General features: G+C 33.9%; 1 protein-coding gene across 1 annotated transcript in view; it reads right to left on the bottom strand.

Annotated features, from left to right (window-relative positions):
* Positions 1-12,991, bottom strand: part of GRIK2 (glutamate ionotropic receptor kainate type subunit 2) — a 1,179,562-nt gene extending 1,166,571 nt beyond the window's left edge. Inside the window, exon 1 of the mRNA XM_053710578.1 lies at positions 12,877-12,991. Within this exon, the coding sequence (XP_053566553.1) occupies positions 12,877-12,991 (115 nt within the window). The remainder of the gene's footprint in view (positions 1-12,876) is intronic.
* Between the last annotated feature and the right edge of the window lie 14,225 nt (positions 12,992-27,216).

Below are 27,216 nucleotides of genomic sequence, written 5' to 3'. Positions count from 1 at the left end.
CACCTCGATTTCCCATTTTCAGCCATATTTTTAATTACATATTGAGCTTTATTCCAGAGTGTGGTGCCATTCGAATTTATCCCCTTTCCCTTTCCCCAACCATTTTTTCCATATTATATCTAACAGGTGAAGAGTACTTGGGGGCACAATTCACACTGGCTAGACATTCGTAGGCAGCCAGCAACACACTCTAGGTTAGAAGTATTGATAGGGCGGTTCTCCAGCGCCAAATCTACACCCATCTTTTTTCATATATATATATATATATCTTACATCTATCAAGGTAACATATACAGCTAGCATAACCTTTTGGATTTAGAGGGACATTATAATAAAAAAAAAGTGATATCATTCAAATGATAATGCAATATTTTGTCTAAAAAATATTAAGTAAAAGCTGGTTAAATTTACAAATAAATGTATTACTAGTTTTGTTACTACTTCTCTTTTGCTAATGAAGACAACAACCTCACATTTACTGGTGGAAAGGGGCACACCTGAACAAGCATGATGAGAAAGCACAGGTTTATTCATGATAGAATTGTATATTTATTAAACAAAACAAAAATATTCAAATTACCTCTTTTAGATAAAACATTAAAAGAAGTTGGTTACAATATCCCTTTAGTTCCCTCTCGTCCAGTATGCTTGGTCACTTCCTAAACAATCAGAATTTTACCAAACTTTCAAAAAAGCAAACAACACATGGCCAAAACAAAAGTATATCATCACAACTAATTATGTAAAACAGTGAAATAGGAAGAAGTAGTGAATACCAAAATTCTCCTCGGTATCACTAACAAAAGACATGGAATTCAGCACTCTTTTATATATATTAGAAAAATTAAATTTCCAATTAAAATTGAAAAAATCAAGTGCACATATAGCGCAAGCTATTTATCTAACGCCACACACATTAAAATGCAACAGATAGCAAACCTAATCATGTATCATGTCTAAATCCTACAAATCTGATTGGATGCTGCGCCGTATCTCATATCAACACATTAGAAGGCATAGCTTCATCCCACATTTTGTAACTGTCCATTTAAAAAGCATAGTCCCAGATGTAATAGGCCTAGTTAGTATTCCATACATAAATGTACCACTGCAGTGAGAGTTAATAAAGCATGCTTGTATTAAAGTACAACAGCCAAACAGTTAGCAAATAGCAATAATAGGCACCGAAAAAGTCTTAGTTGAAAACCAGTGGCAGTAAAAGAAAAAAACGGTGGAAGGCAGCTATACACAAGCATCCTGACCTTGAGTGTAGTAAGTGCTGAGGTCATATTGAAAAAGACGTGGTGAATATCTGTAGGATGAGTGGATCCTAATTGTAGCTAATGCCTTGGCTATGGAACACTTTTTTAAGGTGAAAATAGAGTCTAAAGATAAAGAGTGTTTAAGATTTTGAAATATTGTTTGGGAATGGGATTTACACTTGTAATCTGTGAACTTTTTTGCATCTTGCTTTGGGAGTTCTCACATATATATATATATATATATATATATTTATATATATATATATATATATATATATATATATATATATATATATATATATATATATATATATATACCTACACTGGTTTTCATCTAAGACCTCTCCGGTGCCCTATTATTGCTGTTTGCTAACTGTTTGGCTGTTGTACTTTAATACAAGCATGCTTTATTAACTCTCACTGCAGTGGTACATTTATGCATGAAATACTAACTACACCTAAAACATATGGGACTATAAATGGACAGTTACAAAATGCGGGATGAAGCTATGCTTTCTAATGTGTTGATATGAGATACAGTGCAGTATCCAATCAGATTTGTAGGATTTAGTTATGATACATGATAGTTTGCTCTATATGTACACTTGATATTTTATTAAAACATTTTTATTAATTTTTTCTAATATATATATAAAAGAGTGATAAATTCCATGTATTTTGTTAGTTATACAGTGAGATGTTATGTATATAATATTATGATATTAAAGGAATATTATACACTAGATTTTTCTTTGCATAAATGTTTTGCAGATTATCCATTTATATAGCCTATACAGCTTTTTTTTTTTTTTTTTTTTTTTTTTAAATATTATAGTTTTGCTTATTTTTAAATAACATTGCACTGATTTTCAGACTTCAAACCAAGTCCCAAAGTTTTAGTAGAATAATGATGTATACCTACTCCAGCTTGCTCTTGTTTGTGTAAAGAGTCTTTTCATATACAGAGGAAGGTCGAGATGGTCTGCTTTTTTGCTATAGAACCACTTTCAGTGGGTGTTCCAGCTAACCTTTTTAACAGTGCTAAACTGTGAGCTTCTAAGTAAGTTTTTAAACAGATTTATACTGGATTTTTAGATCAGTATCTGTGTATCTTATTCTTTATAGTAGTATCTATTACATGCAGTTAAATTAAAATTGGTGTATACTGTCCATTTAAGGGTCTGCACCACATAAGGAATTTTAGTAAATCTGTGAGCCAGAGATAATAAACTTTAATTTTAAATACATCACAACTAATGAATTAAATATTGATGTTAGAATTCAAACACATTGTTTACTTTTATTTTGCTTTTTTTTAACCACTGATATTAATTAATGATGTGTGCAATTAACACATTTGTTTTGTTTAAAGCAATTAATAATTAACATGTTTAATGTCCAAACACTTCAATCGTCAACTAATATTCTAATGCTTCATTTAATTTAATTTCATAATTTGAAAGAAAAATAAAAAATTAACAGACAAAATTAATTTTGAAGTACTCTCTGATTGATTGGAATATTTCTATAACCTATTATGTCTGATTACCCTTCAGCATTATTCTCTTACTTATGTTCACAATGGCAAAGAAGCATGAAAAGTGAAAAAAACTATTTTTAAAAAATGTTACAGCATAATATGTTTGTTTTCAATGTATTAAACTACATAATTTATTTTAAAAGGACATGAAACACTATGATTCAGATAGAGCATGTGATATTAAATAATTTTCATATTTACTTCTGTTATCTAAATTATTTTGTTCTCTTGATATCCTTTGATAAAAAGGATATCTAGTTAGGCTCAGGACTTCCTGATTGGTGGCTATACATATATGCCTCATCTTATAAACTTACCCTGGGCATTCAGCCAGCTTCAGTGCATTGTTGCTTCTTCAACAAAGAATGCAAAGGGAATGAAGCAAATTATATAATAAAAGTAAATTGGAAGGTTGTTTATATTTATATTATCTATCTGAATCATGAAAGAAAAAATGTAAGTTTCATGTCCCTTTAAGGGCACAGCTACTTGAAAGCAGAAACCTGAAAAGCAATACCATGACAATCCTACACATAACTAGATATAGCTAATGAGGATTTTTCAGATATAATGGGAAACACACAAATTACAATAATAAAATACACCTTATTCAGCTCTGCCTTCAGTAACATCTGCTAGGGTGTCACTAAAACCTTCTGTTACATCTTACAAGAGACAGCCTTTCCACTAGATTCACTAATATCAGAGCAGTCACTATGCTTTTGAAAGATTGTCTGGAAAAGTATTTTTATGTGCACACTTTCTGAGGTAAAAATATATCAAAATAAATCTACTGTTTATTTGAAATACCAAGTACATGTTATTGTATTGTTAATCTTATAATAAATTTGTTGAACTGTATTGTATTTAATGGAAATTAGCATGGCAGGACTGGGAATAAAAAGCATCCATGGAAAAATTGGAGACCATCCTGATTTTCCATTGAGTCTATAGACTGCACAAGCCCTTTTTTTCTGGAGGGGATTAATGGGATACTTCTTCACCCAATAATTTTTAAGTATTAAATTATATTAGTTTGTAACAAAAAATATTTCAGATAGTTGTTAAATAGGCCCTCTACAACCCAATGTCATTCTTAACTCTGTTCACAGTGTGAAAGTGATTGTCCATAACGTGATCTGGAAAAGACACTCAAAACAGTGTGTCACTCTGTCTCACATTATGACTTGACTAGACACCATTTAAAAGGAGGGCTAATAAACTGGTACAGGGTCTAGGAAATAAAACTTACAAGGAAATATCTTGTGACCTTAATACGTATAGCTAAGAGGAGAAGTGAGGTGATACAGCTGTATCATCTCAACAGCAGCCCAACCTTTATTAATTGTAGCTGGCCAGCCCCAGCTGTTGCAGCTCACCAAGATATCTCCTGGTATCATGCCAGGCCAATTTGGCTGGGGTTATCAAGGTGGATTTTGTTTTGTTAATTAATATATGCTTTATCTGAATCATAATTCTTTAATGTTGACTTCTATGTCTCTTTATAATGACTGTTATTCTATAAAATCTGTAAACTGAAGTGCACTCATCTCTTCAAGTAGAGAAATAATGCTGGTTTTAAATATTTTTTTCTTGGTTTGTGTCTAAAATCAAGAATTTCTAATACCTTAAGTTTAAGAAATATTGTGTGCATCTGGTCTTATTATGTATTAGGATGAGATATTGTGTATGTCTAGATTTTGCTGCCATGAATACTCAGAGCAAGAATTTTGTGTCAACTAGCGTATGTAACTGGGAACTCTACTGCCCCCAAACCCACCAGGCACATATGGAAGGGGTGAACACCCCACTAGACTACCTGGGATCAATGATTACAATAGAATTAATAAATACAACTTTTGGAGAGCATAGGAATCAGAGGTTGTGGTGGTATGAATGGCAGATTGGCCATCAATAAATTAAAAGTAAATAAGTTACAGTCAGTATAGTAAATCCTAGTGGTTTTTTTTGTTTTATTTTATTTAAACTAGGCTGGACCTCTGTGATAAATAAAACAGAGTATAATACATTATGCTAAAATTTACAATCACTTTAATGGTATCCTAGGGGTTAAATCCGTAAACACAACTACACACATCTGTTACTTGTAACTTTACTAAAAGATAATAATTTTGTACAGCAATATTGTGATCATGGTAGCTGTGAACATTTCTGACGAGACCCCTGTAGTATGTACTATACAATCATATAACTTTACACAAATAAATCAACTTGCAGTTTTTTACAACATATTTGTTTAAAAATATGTGAACAAGGAAGATGTATGGCTCAACTTTTTTTTTAACACCTTCAAAACAATGTATTGCATATTAAAGGATTCCAAAACTTTCTTTTTTTGTCTACACCGTGACCACAAATTTAAATTACCAAACATGTATATATTATAAATTATGTACTTTTGTATTCCAACAATGTTTCTCTGCCATATAAAATAAATTTTTAATTTTGTCAGAGGACGTCGTTTAAGACAACCCTCTAAAATAGGCCGTGCACTATCTAAATCCATTTCCAATCCGATCTTGATTTTTTGCATATAATTGACTATTTTGCCACCATGCGCATTGCAATCAATAGATTTGCGCATGCGCATATCACCTCGGTGCTACCGCAATTACAGCGGGTCTGCTGTTGAGTGACGTTGATTATGATGATTAAGCATATCGCGCATGTGCATAGAGGCTATACTCCGCCATTATGATAACCTGGCTTATCGGTCAAGATTGGAGGATGGAAATTTATAGCCAGCGGTGGGTTTGGAAATCATTCGATTTTCGGAATAGGATTTCACATAAATGGTACTTCTTTGACACTACATGTAAATTACAAAGTAAATGATAATATATTGATATTGTGATTACAGGTACAATTTCTTGGGGGTTTAGTGTCCTTTTAAAGATAGACTTTATATAACAAATGAAGGGAAAGAGAGAAAGTAATAGTGTTACTTTGAGCTAAATGAAAGTATTAAAACAGACACTAGGCCAACACAGATGTTATAATGTTTATCTTGAACAAATATAGAAGCTAATGTGTTTCTTGTACATTACTATTATACCCCAAGTATTTTAAGAATATAATAAATGCTTAAACAATGAGTATAGAATAAATAAATAAATAAATAAATAAATAAATAAATAAATAAATAAATAAAACAAAATATTCTGGTACGCTAATCTGTGTGTAAATATGTGCATGTGTTATTTTTCATTTCTGTGAGACAGAGGTGATTGTTATCGTACATTCATGAATATTGCAATTTTCTTGTAGTTTTGTGGTGATAGCATTTATTAGATAATGTCATATACACAGTACACAGGTTCAGGAAAATAGATTTTTCATCAAATATTATCTTTGATGTTTCCTGTAACTTCAAGTTTAATATGAGGATGTAGTTAAATTAAATAGATGGCAAGCTTAACATTTTCCAAAGAATTTATAAAGTGATTTAACTTCAAGGGATACTAAACCCAATTTTGTTTTTTTTTCATGATTTAGATAGAGCATGCAATTTTAAGCAACTTTCTAATTTACTCCTATTATCAATTTTTCTTCGTTCTCTTGGTATCTGTATTTGAAAAAGCCGAAATGACAGCTAGAGGAGCCAGCCCACTTTAGGTTCAGCACCTGGGTTGCGCTTGCTGATTGGATGGCTAAATATAGCCACCAACCAGCAAGCACTATCCAGGGTGCTAAACAAAAAATGGGCCGGCTCCATAGCTTTCATTCGTGCTTTTCAAATAAAGACAATGAGAGAATTAAGAAAATTTGATAATAGGAGTAAATTAGAAAGTTGCTTAAAATTGCAAGTTCTATCCGAATAACGAAAGAAGAAATTTGGGTTTAGTATCCCTTTAAAATTCGTAGCATAAATATATTTTTATGGACCAGGTGTTATAACTTGTTTTCATATTCAAAAGAAACAATACTGTCTTTTATCATGTTTTGTTTACAGATTTTTGTCTCTCTCATTACTTATAGTTTACCTTATACAAGCAGAGTCCCTATACACAGCATATTTGGTATCACTATTTATTGGACATTTTCTGCTAAAGTACTTGACATAGATTATTTTAGGAGACAAATATCCAACATTTTCATGTTTTTATGGTGTAAGTGGTGTATGCTTTGCAGAAAATATACCACACAGTCATTGGTGATGCAGTTTATAGAATATTCATAAGTATTTCACAAATGGAACTAAACTAATGCTATCAACTCTTATTACATAAAAAGTTAGTATAACATAGGAAACATGAAGAATGACATCTTCTGGAATATTCATGCAGATTATAAGATGTGTCTATGGGCTCACTGTGGAGAATAAAATTTAATAAATATGATGCATAATATAATTTATTTTTGCTTGGTCCTAAATGAGTTTGCCAATTCCTTAAAACACAATGAATGAGCACAGTTTCATGCAATTACATGTATTATGTGCTGAAATGATTACAAAGTTTCTATACAATACAAAAGGAATTTTGTATCTGTGTACATTTGATCCTTTGATATCATGCTTTTAAAAAATGTAATTTGTTTAAAGAAAATGAATTGTCATTTATTATCCTTCATTGCTAACAAAGTGAAAGTTAGCAACAAAAATCACATATAATATATGTTACGTATAAGTATTGGTGTGATTATTAAGTGTATCTGTGGGATAAAGATAACATTAATGTATTAAAGTATTCAAAGTGGGAAATATATTTGGGTTACCATATATACTTGAGCACTTGTAGTGTTGTAGTGTTATCAATGCTGAGAGATATTGCCATTCTGAAACAGTCCCTCTTTTGCCTTGCACACAGAGTAAACATTTATATATACCCAGTATGATTACCCCGTAATATGCTTTCAGTCTATCAGAACTCTCATATTTATCCTCTCATCTGCTAATTATATCACACTACAATGAAATGAGAATGTTAATCTAGAATACATTAAAAATGTTCTTTTTATTGGGCTAAAACACACATTAAAATTCAGACCTGGGAAGAGAGGAAACTCTGTAAATATTAGTTTTTTATATGTATAGCTAGTCTAATAAAAAAAAGTATTACTATACAATTCAATACTATGGTATGTAAAAGAAGTACACACAAAAAGGTTGTGCTAAAATTAAAATAACAATTCAAACTTTACATAAAATAATATTAATTTATTTTATAATCAGCTTGTTTCTGAACTCAGCTTGTGATGAGTGTGTGTGTAAAATTGCAGTGTGATAGAGAGATTGTTACATTGTTGCAGATTGTTGGAAATATTCAAAAAAAGATGACCATCAAATTGATTCAGGGCCATTTGTAACTCTACTGCATACAGGAATTGCAGCTAAAACATTGTATGGTTTCCTTTTAAGCATCGAACCTGGTTATTAAAACAACTATATAATTGAGTTGTATTTACATTACCCAGTGCTTTTGTATCATTGTGCTTCAGTTGTTGTTTTTAAATCCGCTCAGTGCTGGAGGAAGCTTACTTAACCTACATTCAATCTTGATAATGTAATAATGAGTCTTTTAAAGGGATAATAATTTTAATTCCCCTATCTGCAGCAATAAAGATTGTATACAGCTAATCCGGTTTGCCCTTTCAATTAAAATTGTTCAGCATGTTCTATTTAGTCAGCACCTGAATGGACCATTAAAATTCTTGGTCTGCAAGTGTTGTATGCTGTTCTCTGTTGTTTTTAAATTCCATTAAATCCAAATAGTCTTTATCACCCCATGACCACTGTGACTTCAATCAGCCAATTTAATTACCTTACAAAATTGTCAGTGGAAAAAAGCAAAGAAAAACAGGAAGGGATGTGACGTTATCAAATTGAAATCTTTCTCTCTGGTGTTTAATCTGGACTAGTCAATAAAAGTGCCCCTCACCTCCTTGCTTCAAGGGGCATTCAACCTCACGTCTCTCCTAAGGATTTTTTTCATGTATGTGCTTTTCAAGTTTTTGGCCTCACAACAGATATAAACTTCTTTTGATTTTATTCTACAATTGGATTTTAACCCTGAAATGATTTTTAGATATTAAACTTTATATTCACATGAGATCAATGGATAAAAAATAAAATACAATGTGTCTGCTGCAATGTCCTTACGCTATAACATCATTTTCATTCTGCTTTATTGCTCAAGGTGTAAACATTTTTTTAAATAAAAACTGGTAGAATATATCCAGGAATTCTAGAATTAATATATTGTAGTGGTACATGATACTTAGTCATTCTCATACATACTATATAATAAAATATTAGCCTTTTGCTTCTATAGGTTCCCTTCACTTTGTAGCATTGTGTAGCAACATCCTTGAGATAGCACTGCAGACGCAGTCAAAAAATCATTATGGACTATTCAAAAACCAGGAAATAAAAGAAAACAGTAATTTACAACTTTATTTTCAATCTCATTAAATTTGCTTTAGAAACAGATTGGAATCTATCAGCTACGTTACAAACGAGTTGAAGTGTAGATCTTGAATAGTTTTACCGTCAGTCAGCTATATTGAATATGTATGTATGTGTGTGTGTATATATATATATATATATATATATATATATATATATATATATATATATATATATATATATATATATATATATATATATATATATATATATATATATATACATATGTGTGTGTGTGTATATATATATGTATATATGCACACATATGTGTGTGTGTGTGTATATAAACTGAGTGCATGTTACAAATAAGAGAGTGCAAGTTGTTTTGGTGTGATTCTTATTACCAATGTGCAAATATTTTGTGGTAGTGAAAGGGACATTGAACATTTTCTGACAACAGCATTTTTAAAGAAAGCTTGTGCATTCCTATTATGCAGCACCATGACAATTGCTAGGGTGAGTTCTCACCAGACCCTTTGTGAGTGAAAATATGGAGATGCAATAATTTAGGGTTTATTTGATTGCAATGTCATTTTCGCACTGCGTCTTATGAATCACGGTGTTTTAGTGTTTTGAATTTTGAACTGGGCATCATAAAGTGATTGACATCAAAGCAGTTGAGACTGAGATAAATATGTGCAAATACCAAGCCAAGTAAAATGTGTAAACTACTGCAGAAAGAATAATCATTTTAATGAAAAAATAAAATAAAATAAAATGTTTACTTAGAATCAGTTTATAATGAACTAACAACTTTGAGAAATGTTTCACCTAAATAGAGCATGGGTGGAAAATGTTTATGCCATGGAAACAATTATGTTTTAAAGCCTTTACAAATATTGAATGTAGGCTGCTGACCTTGGTCCTGAAACGATGTGATAATAAACTCACTGTATTTGTCTAAGAAGTATATGAAAAGTCATACAAATAAAAATATGGCACTAATATATACAGTAAAGAAAAAAATGGACCTATGCACAGCTAGTATAACTCAATAAATAACAATAATGTCAATAGTCCCTGTGAATGTGATCAACTATGTGCACGTTACACCCACGGTATTTTAAAAAGCAAAGTTCCCTATCTGGATATTTTTACATTAAATCCCAGAAATTCCAATTAATTATTTTATTCAAATAATAAATTGATATTAAGAATAACAGTGTCAGCTGTTAGAAGTGTAGCTAATAATTAGCATTTTATAGGTATTTTCTAGTAGGTACGTACACTGTCTGTATATACACATACTAAACTAGACTATACATAGGAACAAGCAGTGTACATACACACGTTGACTTCTTTATAACAAAGGGAAAACACGAATATTGGGGAACAAATTTACAAATTCACTTTGCAAACAAAACCTATTAAAAAAAAAACAATAAAAACTGATCTGCATAATTCTACCGCTTAAAAGCATATAAGTTGCGGAAGATGTGATACAACAAAGTCCTACGATCAAATCCTATGGCTGCAGCGACTCAGCCAAGGGTGCTGAAATAAGAGCAAGTGAGTCGCCTGTTGCCATAGTGCTGCAGGCAACTGCAGAAATCAGCGGCTAGTTTTCTTTTGAAGACTCTCTTCAGACAACTCTTGACCTCAGCCAAGCATAAGGGATCAGGGACTTCTTGCTTCTATTGTCATTAATATTGTCTAACCTCCTGTAAAAACGGCACTGAATGACCCTTTGTTTCAGAGAATTGACCAATGTGGGAAATTACGTTCCAACAATACAGGTGCTGTGTTTAAGAAGCCAAAAACCTAAGTCATCTATCATGGTCAACCCAAGACGGTGCCAAAGGAGAAGTCTTCCTCAAACTGAAAGTGATCTAATAAGTATTCCCTTGTCTCAATAAAACAAAGTAAATGTTCGATCTAACCCGTTAGATAGATAACCACATCACCTTTCAATTACAAATGTGAAATTCCCACATATTGTGCTCTACATTTAACACTCTTTATGGGATTACAACAAACACACATATATGTATGCACACACACAATATATATATATATATATATATATATATATATATATATATATATATATATATATATATATATATATATATATATATATATATATATATATATATATATATATATATATATATATGTGTGTGTGTGTGTGTGTGTGTGTGTGTGTGTGTGTGATACAAATAAGGGTTGCGTACCCCAATTTAACTAGATGTTACACAAATGAAGAACTTATAAGACTGGTACACCTTGATATGTACCGCTTAAAAAATAGAGGTGAGAAATTGTTAAATAGGAGTCAGTTTACGAAACACCATTAACCGTTTGGTTGCCAGAAAGAGCTACAAGCTTTGATACCAAAAGCGTTACAGTCTTCTCTGCCAGCAAAGGGATTAATGGGCGAGTGCTTTCTTTGCAGTATGCGGGTAATGTTCCAAGTGTAACGCTATTCATGCCATGATATATGGACCTGTGTATCTGCTTCCAAAGAAACAAGGCATTCCTGAAGATGGTTGCTATTAGCAACATGCCTCAAGCACCACCTCAAAACCAGATGGCGGCAGAAGAAAGTCACACTATGAATTCAGTACAATAACAACCTGCATCTTCTTCATGCTTTTACACTTTGTCCTGTCTTTAAAGCAATGTGTATTTTTATTTAATTCAGTTATTCATCCCACGAAAGAAAATGTAATTAAGAGCAATTAATCCAAGAGACTGCAATAAGACATGGTAACCCATATATATGATTGATAGAGCTCAAAGGTAATGAAAAGCAAATCTACTTTGCAATTTGGGTAGGAAAGGAAATATATTTGCAGATAGTATTCATAGCCTATGTTTTTACTAGAATGCACATACTACTTTTTCCAATGTAGTACTTTAATGCACAAGTCTACTAGCTCTGTTAGTTCCAAAGTTACCTCTCTACAGTTACAAACTTTGTTTTCTTCTGGACTACAACAAACCAAAGCAAAACCATCTGCGGATACAGAGTTTATTTACCCTTTCATTATTTTTCACCAATAATATATCATTTGTCCATATAGATCATTTGGCACAGGGCACGTTTGTATCAATAGCATATCAATTTGTATATAACATATCTGGCTTTGTCACAGTGAATGGCTACTGCAGCGTATACACTTTGATAGTCCATAAACTTCGGAAACTAACTCTATTAGACTAAACCTTAACATATGGGTGTATTTTTTTTTTTCAAATAAGACGACACTAGCATCATACAGAACATTTAATCTTAGACATTTACAATGAATTGTTTTTCAAAGTAAGTGCTAGTGTCTTATTATTTTAAAACTATATAATCAGTTGTTTTCTTGCACTGTTATACACAAAACCAGAGTCCCCACTATCAACATATTGCATAAACACTGAGAGAAAATAGCATTGTATATATATTATTTTTCTTTCAAGCTCCATTAGCACATTGTTATTGTATTCATTGTTGTCACTGGTCTGTCACTGATCTTTCAATAGACTGACAATAATAATCCATTTCTATAGACAATGTGTGTGTTTCATTCTGCTACAAGCAGAGTCCCTGCTTCTATAGTATAAACCCACCTAAGACACACTGGTAGCAGCCATGCATTCATTGTTTGTCTCCCCTTGTCTCAATCAGTTAACAACAAAGTAAAGGTAAATCTTACCAAATCGTAGAACATGCGTGGTCCCTTGCGAATATCCAATCCAAAACAGGCAAATGATGAATTTTGTGGTGCACCTGAAGAATGAATGAGTTAGAATGGAAGAAAAAATCTTCATGATTTCAATGTACATCCTAGCGTTTCCGTTTTCCTTGCAGAGCTTTAGCTTCCCCGGTAGGGAAAGAATGAAAGACACAGACTGGTACCCTCAGACACGATCACGGCATGGTCACAGAGACACCAGCTAGGAGGATCCGCTTCCCAAACCCATTAGCAATCCCTGCATGTTCTTTCTTCACTGCGCCAAGGAGCAACCTTCAACTGCAAGGAATGGTGGGACATCCATGTTAGTCAGAGGGGGGAGAATCCTTGAGAAATCCAAGCGCGTATGCCCATCCTGGAGAGCCTGGAAGGGATGGAGGGGGGTGGGGAAGGAAGATGATCAATAGATAATCCAGCTCGAAAATTCGCTGAGCTATGGTAACATAAAGGAAGTGTATGTGCAAAAAGGCGATTTACTGGTAAAAAAAGGGCTTTGCTGTTCTGCCTTTCTGCTGCACTGCTGCACAGCTTCTGACGTGGAGCCAAGATTAAGTGAGAGAAATTGAGATAGCGCTTCTCTTTTTAAGGCTGCCAGCCAGACAGCCTTTCCCAATTTGTATTAAGCAACTGATCTGATATCCCAGCGTTGAAACCCTGTTTGGTTTAATTCATGGGGTGGAATTCATTCATTTCTAGTTCGATTTCTCATCGTATGGGCAAATGTGGTGTACAGCCCTATGAGAAAATCAATGCATGAATTTTAATAGCAGGCAACAGGGAACTCCGTCTACACTGATTTGATTAAGGGGTTGGATAGTAGGAAGTTTGAAATCGGACAGCAGTTTAGGACATACACCTAAGCCTTGTCTTAAAGCTATTTTGTGTTCATGCACACTTGCTGGGTCTTCTATTTAAAGTCACAGAACCTGTCCTCTAAGTTCTCCACAACCTGCAGTTTTTCTGTTTTGCAGCACAACTTTAGAATCTACATTTTAACATTATTAATTGTGATTGTCATTTGAAAAAGCTAGTTAGATTTACTCCCACTTGAGCTACCTTATTAACTCAAAAGTTGACATCAGGATTCACATATCAACAGTAGCTAAGCATTTAACAAATACCAGACCCACATAGGGCATCTAAACTGTGACATATTATCACGTGTGTATGGCAGGGATAGTGCAAGTAAATAAATCTAGAATTCCAACAGGAGCGATTACCACACAACATATTCATAGACTGTTCCTGTGTTGTTCATCTTTCATAATAATATAACTGAGTGATTAACCGATCCATAGTTTCAGTTGTAAGCACTCATAGGAAGGAAGCTATTATGAAAGGGAAAGTAAAAAAAAAATAGAATGCTGCATTTTATTATTAAGCATTAATTAATTAGAATTGTAATGACCAAAATGGCACTAGAGGGTCTAGAAATAGATTATTTTGAGCTATTGGATACATTCAGTCACTCTACTGAAAACTGACTCATTTGCATAGTGTATACTCTTTAACCATCCAGGAAAGTCACTGATGCCAAACATTTTGTCAAATAAAAAACAAATAAAACTATTTTATTAAAATACAGCATCATTAACATTCAAAATGGAGGTATAGCCAGCTGCAAATTCAAATTAAGTATACATATACATGATTAATTATTTTATCTAGATGACTATTCATTCAAATTGTTTGGCTTCTGGAGAACCCTGAATGCAAGAATCAATGGTATCTATGATATATAGCGACTCCTTCAGTTCATCGGTGTATATAGTTTAAAATTTACACTGACTTTAATGACAATTGCTTTATGTAATAAAAAATAATGAATAAATACAATAAAATAAAAATTGCTTTAAACAAACCCCACAAAATATTCTTAAAATATCGATATAATGTCACTTACTTGAGGTAATATTAAAGGTACAATTTTAGTAAGCTTCTGTGCAATAATATTGTCATGCACATCAACTATAAGTAGATATTGATTCCCCTAGAGTGGTGTGCTTTAAAACACAACTGGATATGGTGAGCGTCGTTTGCAATTGGCTGTTTCTAAGAATAGATTCAACTTGGGGGACGTTATATTATAACGCACTTCACTGGAAATGCAATCAGGCAGAATAAGTCTGTGATCTTTTTGAAGGCACCTATATTGCCAGGCTTTATTATTTTGATACATATATACACCTGCCCATATTGTTACTGAAATTGAAGAACTAATGTCAGGAGGGAGTTTTCAGTACCAAGGAGAGTACCTAACATCTATTTTCACTGTAGAGTTCCATAAAGGGACAGTAAACCCACATTTCTTTTCATGATTCAGATAAAATAAACAATTTTAAACAACTTTCCAATTTACTTATGTTATCTAATTTGCTTCATTCTCTTTGTATCCTTTGCTGAGGAGCATATCTAGGTAGGCTATGTAGCTGCTGATTGGTGGCAGCACATAGATGCCTCTGTGATTGGCTTACCCGTGTGCATTGCTATTTCTTCAACAAAGGCTATCTAAAGAAAGAAGCAAATTAGATAATAGAAGTAAATTGAAATGTTTAAAATGGTATGTTCTATTTAATCATAAAAGAAAATGTTGGGGTTTAATGTCCCTTTAACAACGCTCATTTCAATTTAATCTTAAAATAAACTACACTTCTACTAACGTTTTCAATTGAATAACATAATATGCAGTTGTTTAAAAGGCACACATGCTTAATCATATATGAATACTCTCTTTCTGGAGTTAGGGCCTGTATTTTTATTTTAAAATATTCCTAGCAGATACCAGGACAAGCACACATTCATGCCACTCACAATGTGTTTTCAACATTTGCTTACAAAAAGCTTATTGAACAGATTCTCTAACTTATCTGAAATGAACTGACGCGTATTACTTTGATTTATTACACTGTAGCCGAGAAAGCATTGCTGTGTAACTTTTCTTTTAGTGTTGCAGTAGGCTTATCTTAATATTGATACGTGATGCAATGACCCTTATTTAATGCGTTTGAATTTATATGCAAAATACATTTGCACTGAAAAATAATACAGTAGCATCTTTGCAAAAGAGAGGCAGAAATTAAAATATCTGATCTTGGATGAACTGGTAGCATAGGGACTATAAATAAATCAATATCCAATTCAGCTGATCTTTTTGTGCATGTATGTTAATGGCTTCTTTAGTGTTGGCTATTCTATTAACGACCTCATAAATATAGTATCGAGCTTAATAAGAAACACGGCATAAGAATTATTTGGGCCTATGTTATATTTAACTTACGTTGGTTATTGTTACTTTCTATAGCGTGTGTTAATTATATTGGTAAATGAAACGCACAATCAATAAGACCACATATCCTTATTTTTGTTTCAGAAATTCTGATCTGTGTTATCAAAGAATATCTGGGTAGTAAATGTATTTGTATGTTTGATGTTTAAACAGTGTATATTTCATGTAACACACACACACACACACATATAAATATATATACTAAAATTGATACAGTAGTTTATATATGGGAGCACCACACTATGTTCTGTATATACATATCGTATACTACTATTTAAATATTTCCCTGTGTATCAGTTCAATCTATTCTCGCAATAATTTATATGTCATTTGTACATAATGCGACAATGTACAATCTTAAATCGTGGAAATAAGTTGATAACCCCCCCCCCCCCCACACACACACACACACCACCATCAGACAAACACACACATACTTAATTAAGCTTTTTTTAACAATAGATTTATCTTGTAAATATATTTTAGGTTGATATGATTTGATCTAGGCAGTAGTCAATAAAGGTGATGCATTATGTGAGTTATTTGTAATTGATGTGTGGTCCATGTTTGTGCTTTGATTATTAAATGTATATATCCTCTTTTTAGTGAATGTGTACATGCCCCCCCCCCCTCTACAGGGCACCAAGTCTCCATTTATGCTCCCTGTAAAAGGGCCAGCTATTTCCTTACTGGTTATCTCAGTAGCCCCATTTGAACATATTAGTGTTTATTAAAATAATTATCTATATCACATTAACATTGACAATGTATTATACACTCTGAGATTTCAATCTAACCATATATACAGTTTTGTCAGGTTTATAACCCCCTCTAAACTCCAGTATCCATGTACTAGTGTTGAAGTTAAATGTCAAATCCCAACTGCTAGAATGTGTTTTATATTTGAGTCAATTTTAGTCTTTACTGCTATAGTCCAATGTATTTTAGATCCAGACTCTAACGCCTTTTCATTTTACATACTAATATTATTGTTGCTTTATTATAATTTAACAGGACAACCAGATCTGTCATGTACAAAATCTGATTTCAAGCAAATATAGAATTTGTTTTTTTTGGGGGGTTTTTAATTTCTCTTTCTAAATCATTAATTTTTGTTGCTCTCTATACTAAATCCTTTAGAAAAATCAACGGCAACAGTCATCAATAATATCTTGCATAACATAATAATGCAACAGATAGACAGATGCAAGTAAAGTGCCATCATGCTCATAGTGCTCACGTCTAACTATTATACTGAGGGTCAAGCTAGAAAATCTGTTAACAAATAAGTAGTAGCATTATGTCCCTTCCCCTGCAACGTTTTATTTTATTTTTTTATTTTAACTTCAGTTTTCACATCTGTAAACAATTTGCTTTTTAAGAGGATGGAAAGTAACAGGGAGAAAAAATCTGCTCTGTGTTAATGCAGCTGGATTATAGATAAGGGGATCTACCTCAATGGTTGGTTAAACGAACACAAAACACTTTCACCTGAGCACTGAAAAGCTAAAGTGAAATGTAAAGTAAGATGAATGGAGGGAGGAGTTTGATGGGGCGATCATCAAGTCCAGCAAATCGCCCCCACCACCTCAGGTTATAATCTGTTAGCATTTGGCTGGCAGGAGTGAATCTGCTCACATCTTTAGTAAGATTTATTGCCCCATCTGGGGGAGTTCTTACCTTTTAATAGTGAGGGCAGGACTGGGTGTCTGATGAGGGCACACGCAGAACTGAGAGGAAGGACGATTATTTCAGCAGCGATGGCAAAGCAGAGTGACAGAGAAATAGAAGTAGTCCTGGGCTCTGAGAGGGGAGACACTCCCCCTGGTGTGAGCGTATTTCTGCACTCTTAAAACCATAAGATTCGCGCTTCCTACCTTTAGGATATATATCTATTTAGTTACACAGGCACAGGGTACCCACCCAGTCAAACAACGGTTCTGCTCCCAAGCCTGCATATACAGCTTCCAGTGTTAACCACACAAACCTCTAGTCTAGACAGACAGGTATCTATTCCTGGGAATTAATTCCATTAACTGATGCGGCAGATCATGATAACCAGTTCAATCTGTATTGTAAAATATCCTGCATTCCTTATATTTACTTATAACAGCTGTCTTATTGTTTCTGTACCCCCATTGTTTGATATATTAGGGAAAAAAGGTTTCTTACCTGTTGTATTCCCACCTACACTGACAATTTCAGTAACTGAAAGGGACAGAATCTCTTAAAGGGACACTGAACCCACATTTTTTTCTTTCATGATTCAGATAGAGCATGACATTTTCAGCAACTTTCTCATTTACTCCTATTATCAATGTTTCTTCATTCTCTTGCTATCTTTATTTAAAAAGCAGGAGTGTGATGCATAGGAGCCGGCCCATTTTTGGTTGAGAACCTGGGTTATGCTTGCTTATTGGTGGGCAAGTGTAAGCCTCCAATAAACAAGCGCTATCCATGGTGCTGAACCTAAAATGGGCTGGCTGCTAAGCTTTAAATTCCTGCTTTTAAAATAAAGATAGCAAGAGAACGAAGAAAAATTGATAATAGGAGTAAATTAGAAAGTTGCTTAAAATCTCATACTCTATCTGAATCATGAAAGAAAAAATGTGGGTTCAGTGTCCCTTTAAATTTCCTTCCATGATTTATATAGAATATGTAATTTTAAACATTTTTCAAATTACTTTTATGATGTCATTAGCTTTGTTCTATCACTATCTTTTGTTGAAAAGGATACCTAGGTAGGCTCAAGAGCAGCAACGCCCTACTGGGAGTTAGCTTCTTAATGGTTGCTGTACATTTATGCCTCTTGTGATTGGCTCACCAGATGTGTTCAGCTAGCTCCCTGTAATGCATTGCTTTTCCATCAACAAAGGCTACCAAAAGAACAAAGCCTATTTTATTATAGAAGTTAATACAAAAGTTGTTTTACAATTGTGTGCTCTATTTGAATAGCAAAAGAAAAAAAAAATGTGTTTTTCAATTACTGTTATAGAAAAACTAGGTTTAGATTAAATTATGCTCCTAGTGGGGGGGTTGACAGAGAGATACAGTATCATTAATTTTCCACTGTTCTCTGTATGCATTGGTGTTTGAATTAACAGTGAGAAATAAGGTAAGGACGACCTTGTGTAAATAATTAAATAAATAAAATAATTAGGTCTGCTGTACCTACAAGCTCAGCCCATTTAATTGGGTTATGGTTTCAACTTGCACAAGCAGCTATTTCACATACAAAAAAAATACACAAACGAGCAATTTACCATATCATTTAAACTTTGCAGTTAGCATACTGAGTCATTGGAAACAAATTGGGCTAGATTAGTGCCACATTGATTTTTTATTGCTTTTTAGCACTAACTGCATTTAAGGTAAGCAATAAGCACTACATGTTGAAAGTAAAAAGTAAGAGGGTGAGCTAAAACACTCAGTTGAGCTAATGTCAGGACTTTGCATATCGCAACCATGCTAACTCCCTCTCTCCATAGACTCCTATGGGGCACACTAGCGAAAGCCTTTTCTTTTTATAGTTTGCATGCTATCACTAATCTGCTGTATATATAATTACTGTATATATTTTAGTACAGTATACATCTATACCTATATATCTATATAAATATATACAAAACACGGAAGGAGACTGCACTCTCATACCAGACCGGGTACACATCCCATGACCCTGTAACATGCTCAGTTCTGGGTGCTCACGGGCACTCAAAGGAAGCTGTGCTGTCCCCAGTGTCACAGGCAGTTAACCCCAGACAGGTCTGGGTGCAAGAACCATAGGAACATTACAAAACAAATTAATACAACACACAGAGAAAGTCCAGCACTCACTTACAAGCTCTCAGCTAAGATTTAAAAGCAAAAATGTAAAGGTTAGTTACCGCATTTGGCCAAATGGGACAAGCCGAGGTACCACATCAAGGTCCTTTCTAATACCTGGGACTCTAAAACAGCCACACAATGCAAGCTCTCAAATCCAAACAAACTGGGAACAAGGGAAGGGTGCACAGGCTTATGTAATCACCCTAGACATATACAAAACACGGAAGGGGACTGAACTCTCATACCGGACCGGGTACACATCCTATGACCCTGTAACATGCTCAGCCCTGGGTGCTCACGGGCACTCACAGGAAACTGTGCTGTCCCCAGAGTCACAGGCAGTTAACCCCAGACAGGCCTGGGTGCAAGAACCATAGGGAAAATTACAAAACAAATTAATACAACACACAGAGGAAGTCCAGCACTCACAAGCTCTCAGCTAAGATTTAAAAGCAAAAATGTAAAGGTTACTTACCGCATTTGACCAAATGGGACAAGCCCAGGTACCACATCAAGATCCTTTCCAATGCCTGGGACCCTAAAACAGCACAGGATGCGGTAACTAACCTTTCCATTTTTGCTTTTAAATCTTAGCTAAGAGCTTGCAAGTGAGTGCTGGACTTTCTCTGTGTGTTGTATTAATTTGTTATGTAATTTCCCCTATGGTTCTTGCACCCAGACCTGTCTGAGGTTAACTGCTTGTGACTCTGGGGACAGCACAGCTTCCTGTGAGTGCCCGTGAGCACCCAGGGCTGAGCATGTTACAGGGTCATGGGATGTGTACCCGTTCCGGTATGAGAGTTCAGTCCCCTTCCGTGCTTTGTATATGTCTAGGGTGATTACATAAGCCTGTGCACCCTTCCCTTGTTCCCAGTTTGTTTGGATTTGAGAGCTTGCATTGTGTGGCTGTTTTAGGGTCCCGGGTATTGGAAAGGACCTTGATGTGGTACCTGGGCGTGTCCCATTTGGCCAAATGCGGTAACTAACCTTTCCATTTTTGCTTTTAAATCTTAGCTGAGAGCTTGTAAGTGATTGTTGGACTTTCTCTGTGTTATATAAATATATATATATTGTATATACAGGGAGTGCAGAATTATTAGGCAAGTTGTATTTTTGAGGATTCATTTTATTATTGAACAACAACCATGTTCTCAATGAACCCAAAAAAATCATTAATATCAAAGCTGAATAGTTTTGGAAGTAGTTTTTAGTTTGTTTTTAGTTATAGCTATTTTAAGGGGATATCTGTGTGTGCAGGTGACTATTACTGTGCATAATTATTAGGCAACTTAACAAAAAACAAATATATACCCATTTCAATTATTTATTTTTACCAGTGAAACCAATATAACATCTCAACATTCACAAATATACATTTCTGACATTCAAAAACAAAACAAAAACAAATCAGTGACCAATATAGCCACCTTTCTTTGCAAGGACACTCAAAAGCCTGCCATCCATGGATTCTGTCAGTGTTTTGATCTGTTCACCATCAACATTGCGTGCAGCAGCAACCACAGCCTCCCAGACACTGTTCAGAGAGGTGTACTCTTTTCCCTCCTTGTAAATCTCACATTTGATGATGGACCACAGGTTCTCAATGGGGTTCAGATCAGGTGAACAAGGAGGCCATGTCATTAGATTTTCTTCTTTTATACCCTTTCTTGCCAGCCACGCTGTGGAGTACTTGGACGCGTGTGATGGAGCATTGTCCTGCATGAAAATCATGTTTTTCTTGAAGGATGCAGACTTCATCCTGTACCACTGCTTGAAGAAGGTGTCTTCCAGAAACTGGCAGTAGGACTGGGAGTTCAGCTTGACTCGATCCTCAACCCGAAAAGGCCCCACAAGCTCATCTTTGATGATACCAGCCCAAACCAGTACTCCACCTCCACCTTGCTGGCGTCTGAGTCGGACTGGAGCTCTCTGCCCTTTACCAATCCAGCCACGGGCCCATCCATCTGGCCCATCAAGACTCACTCTCATTTCATCAGTCCATAAAACCTTAGAAAAATCAGTCTTGAGATATTTCTTGGCTCAGTCTTGACGTTTCAGCTTGTGTGTCTTGTTCAGTGGTGGTCGTCTTTCAGCCTTTCTTACCTTGGCCATGTCTCTGAGTATTGCACACCTTGTGCTTTTGGGCACTCCAGTGATGTTGCAGCTCTGAAATATGGCCAAACTGGTGGCAAGTGGCATCTTGGCAGCTGCACGCTTGACTTTTCTCAGTTCATGGGCAGTTATTTTGCGCCTTGGTTTTTCCACACGCTTCTTGCGACCCTGTTGACTATTTTGAATGAAACGCTTGATTGTTCGATGATCACGCTTCAGAAGCTTTGCAATTTTAAGAGTGCTGCATCCCTTTGCAAGATATCTCACTATTTTTGACTTTTCTGAGCCTGTCAAGTCCTTCTTTTGACCCATTTTGCCAAAGGAAAGGAAGTTGCCTAATAATTATGCACACCTGATATAGGGTGTTGATGCCATTAGACCACACCCCTTCTCATTACAGAGATGCACATCACCTAATATGCTTAATTGGTAGTAGGCTTTCGAGCCTATACAGCTTGGAGTAAGACAACATGCATAAAGAGGATGATGTGGTCAAAATACTCATTTGCCTAATAATTCTGCACTCCCTGTATATATATATATATATATATATATATATATATATATATATATATATATATATATATATATATATATATATATTGTATATAAATATAACACACAGAAAAAGTCCAGCACTCACTCACAAGCTCTCAACTAAGGTAAAAAACAGGAATGGAAGAGTTAGTTACCGCATCTGGCCAAATGGGAAAAGCCTAAGTACCTCCTCAAGGTCTCTTCAAAAAAAAAAACCTGGGTCCCTAAACAACCACATATGTTTGGGGATATACTGAACCAAATAGAGAGGAAGAGACCTCCCTAAAGACTGCACATATAGCACTCTGAGCCTGGACTTATAGTGGAGAAATTGGGAATATTAAAATATAACCTTTATTATATACGTTAAAAAATACACATTTAATTAAAAACAACCTAAGAATTGGAGGCCTATTCTTGATCCTGTGTAAGCCTTTGATATATCTAAAGTACTTAGAAGGAAATTGTGTAGGCGGGAAGTTATACGTAAGACCACTGTTCAATAAATTTCTAAGTGGTATATAGAATTAATATTCCTAAATCACATATAGGTTCTGTGAGTATCTTAGTAGGCTGAAACTCTATCCTAAAATTTATTGAAGTTGGATTTAATGCTAATAGCACTCAATAAATAAAAATAAAAAGCATAAATTGTTTAAATGTTAGATATCTCTTTATTAGTGTGTAGCTTCACTTGTGTTTTGAACTTAAGTATAGGGTAATCTAATTTTCAGTATATTCAGATTACACAGGACAAATTGTGAATCTTTTTATACTGTTTATCCCCTTGGAATTCAATTGGATGATGTGAATCTGCTATGGTCAGATAGTATCCATTTTACCTCTATTTGTTATTAGAATATTTGTTCAAACATTGTTTAGTAATGTAGTCCAAGTGACCTATTTTAACACATTAACATTCTCAGTATATCATATTGACAGTTTATCACTATATTAGGTATGTTTTCTGTATCTGGGATAATATATATCCTTTGACTAAATTAAATATAGTAACTTGTTAATTGCTGTCATACATGTAGCAGTAAAGTTGTTACATTTTTGTCTATGTATAACACTCAATAAGGAATATCTATTGTGTAAAATTATTTAAAGAGTATTCCTTCTATTAAACTTATACATATGATATGAGTGTGCACATATAAACACTTAAATGTGATAGATCACTTTCATTGAACAACTATGCTGGAAAAAAATTCCCGGTGTATCTCCCGTAAATATTTCAAGCTGTAGTGATATTATAATATCATTGCCCCATCAGCTATAGTTATTTTGTTAGTTCACTCTTGAAAACATAACACATGAGATTCAATTTTGTGCTAAAGCAACAGACACTAGAAGGTTAACCGTTTAAATGATTCTTTCTCATAGGGAGTATAACTAAGTATACATATAACCCCCTAGTGCGGTATCCTAAAAATTGTTTCTTTTCGGATAGCCAGTTGTCAGTTAACTATGATTTAAGTCTGACGATAACCAAGTAAAATGTTAAATGTGACTGTAGGTCATTCATTTAAGCTAGGTATTGTTTTAAATTCTAAGCCCGCCTAAACAGGCCAACAATCTTAGGTAAATTTTTAAAAATGAATAGAGCTCCCATACGCTCTATAACCCCCTGACCGGTTTCGCCCGTATAGGGCCTTTTCAAAGGCGGCGAGCCGCCGGAAGTTTCACGCTATAATCGGGTTGAGGACCCGGTCCCAATGATAACTCCAATTTTCATTGGACGGTCTAGCTGTCAATCGAGACAGTTCTTCCAATCAAAATTATTCTATGTTAGGAATAGTAATTAGAGCTCCATGATTACGATCTTGTATTAGATACTGACTACTACTTATTTGGAGTGTAGAATAGAAAAGGAAAAAGTAGGAATTATGGTCTTATGCTACTATATCCATTTATAAGTATTCATTGTCATTAGTTATTTGTTCTGATTAATACGAGTGTGTTTCGTTGGAAAAATTCAGGTTGTTACTTTATAATAAACAAAATGTTAGAGGATAAAGTTACAGCATGAATGAACAGCAAAGTTTGCTCTTCTTGGATTTTTTCATTCATTGTTTATTATTTGCCTGGTTTAATAATGCAAATTCCTAATAAACGATCTCATGCCAAAGTTGTGTTTATTTTCTCTTTGTATTTATCCTTTATTATTTTTTATTTTTTATGCATTTTTAATTTAGTGTTCTTTTGGGTTTTGAAATCATTTACTTTGATTTCTGTATGCTTGTTTTTGAAGTGTTTAAAATTCTATACATTATTGTCTATGTATAACACTCAATAAGGAATATCTATTGTGTACAATTATTTAAAGAGTATTCCTTCTATTAAACTTATACATATGATATGAGTGTGCACATATAAACACTTAAATGTGATAGATCACTTTCATTGAACAACTATGCTGGATCCATCTCATACAAACGTACACGTAACATCAAGGATATGATCACGAGCAGCCATCTACAGAGGCATAAAACCAAGACAGCATTGGCACCAGGATCACATAAATGTGGCAATTGCAGCACATGTAAACATATGATGAAATCTGACCATATAATTGACCGATTTAAGAACAAACATGTCATTAAAGATTATATCAGCTGCCAAACGGAGGGAGTAATATATTTACTCATATGTAAATGTGAAAAATTTTACATAGGGATGACGACACGGAAATTAAGAGTGAGAATAATGGAACATCTACGAAACATCAGAAACGCTGAGAAAGATAAAAAAGATGACAAAACTCTAACAAGTGTCGCACAACATTTCCTCCAATATCATAAAGCCAATGCTGAAGAACTACGATGCATAGGTGTAGAAAGAATAAGGTTGGGTATCAGAGGAGGCAACCTTGAAACAAGACTTCTAAAAAGGGAAAGTAGATGGATCTACCTTCTTAATTGCGTCCAACCATTCGGCATGAATGAAAATAATAATTTCTATGTACATCTTCAAAGCTAATGAAGTGATAAGAACAATCCAAGAAAGATCCTTTATAAAATACATGGGAATTGATACAAAAACCCTAGCAGATATAATATAATAAATAATATGTCCAAACAAGAACACAAGTGAAATAGTTGGACGAATAGTCTCCAATAGCATCTTCAAAGCTAGAAGTGATAAGAATAATCCAAGAAAGATCTTTCATAAAATACATGGGAATTGACACAACAATCCCAGCAGATATAATATAATAAAGAATCTGGAACAATCCAAGAAAGACCCTTAATAAAATACATGGGAGTTGACACAAAAATCCCAGTAGACATAATATAATAAAGTATCTGCCCTAATAGGAACACAAGTGAAATAGTTGGATAAATAATAATAACTTCAAAGTCACATGGCATGAAGATGAATATAATCAATATATACAGATAAAGAAATAAATATTACAGACAAACACAAATCCCTTTAAAACACATTTATTTTAATATGAAAGTCACGGAACAATTAGGCACTAGCACCATGTTTCACAACATCACCCACCTATTAGTATCCCCCCTCTAAAGTAAGGCACTATAATACACAAAATACAAACATATATTTAGCTTATTTAATTTACAATTTTACACCCCTTCCTACCTTTTTCAACCACTAATTTACCTCACTGACCCCCCTCCTTTTCCCCTTTTTTTCTTAGTTATCACACACAGGAGTCTAAAATATTCTTTTAGTAGTTTTTTAGTAATACGAATACACTATAATTTACATATACTGCTCCTTGTGATACACACAATGACACCCAATATCTTTTGATATTGGCCACTTTTTCTGATATATCACTTAATACAACATGAAAGTACTAGTTAGCCCATTATAATCAAAACAAATATAAAAATAAAAACAAAAACAAAACACAAACACATACAGAAGCAGGGTTTAAATAATTTCAGATAATTTCAAATCTGAATATAATTCTCATATATTAATAAAGGTAAATAGAAGCTTGAGACTCAGAATTATATGGTAAATTGTCATTAACCAGGGTATGTCTCTTTACATATAGAATTTTAAACACTTCAAAAACAAGCATACAGAAATCAAAGTAAATGATTTCAAAACCCAAAAGAACACTAAATTAAAAATGCATAAAAAATAAAAAATAATAAAGGATAAATACAAAGAGAAAATATAGCTGCAAGCAGCGATAGAGGTGGCCATGCGCATCGACTTTGCAATGGCATACAAGCTGCTAAGTCACAATATATAGCTATACAGCAAATTTCAAAGAAATAACATAAGCGGTTGCAAAGAAATCACATTTTCAAAATTTTCACGTAAATCAATATGGCTGCCACAGGTTGTGACTAATTCCATCATCAACATGAACAACCGTGTATCTAGGTCACAATATAAGGTTATACAGCAAGTTTCACAGTTCTAACATAAGTGGTTGCAGAGAAAATAGATTTTCGAAATTTTTGCGTAAAACAAAATGGCTGCCAGATCATATAATATAAAGCCTCCATATTATGCACAATAGTTCTCACTATAGATGTCAATACACA

Source organism: Bombina bombina, chromosome 4, assembly GCF_027579735.1.
Source record: "Bombina bombina isolate aBomBom1 chromosome 4, aBomBom1.pri, whole genome shotgun sequence".
NCBI classification, from domain to species: domain Eukaryota; kingdom Metazoa; phylum Chordata; class Amphibia; order Anura; family Bombinatoridae; genus Bombina; species Bombina bombina.
Note: the sequence above shows the minus strand (reverse complement) of the source record. Positions and strands in the feature narration are given on the sequence as shown.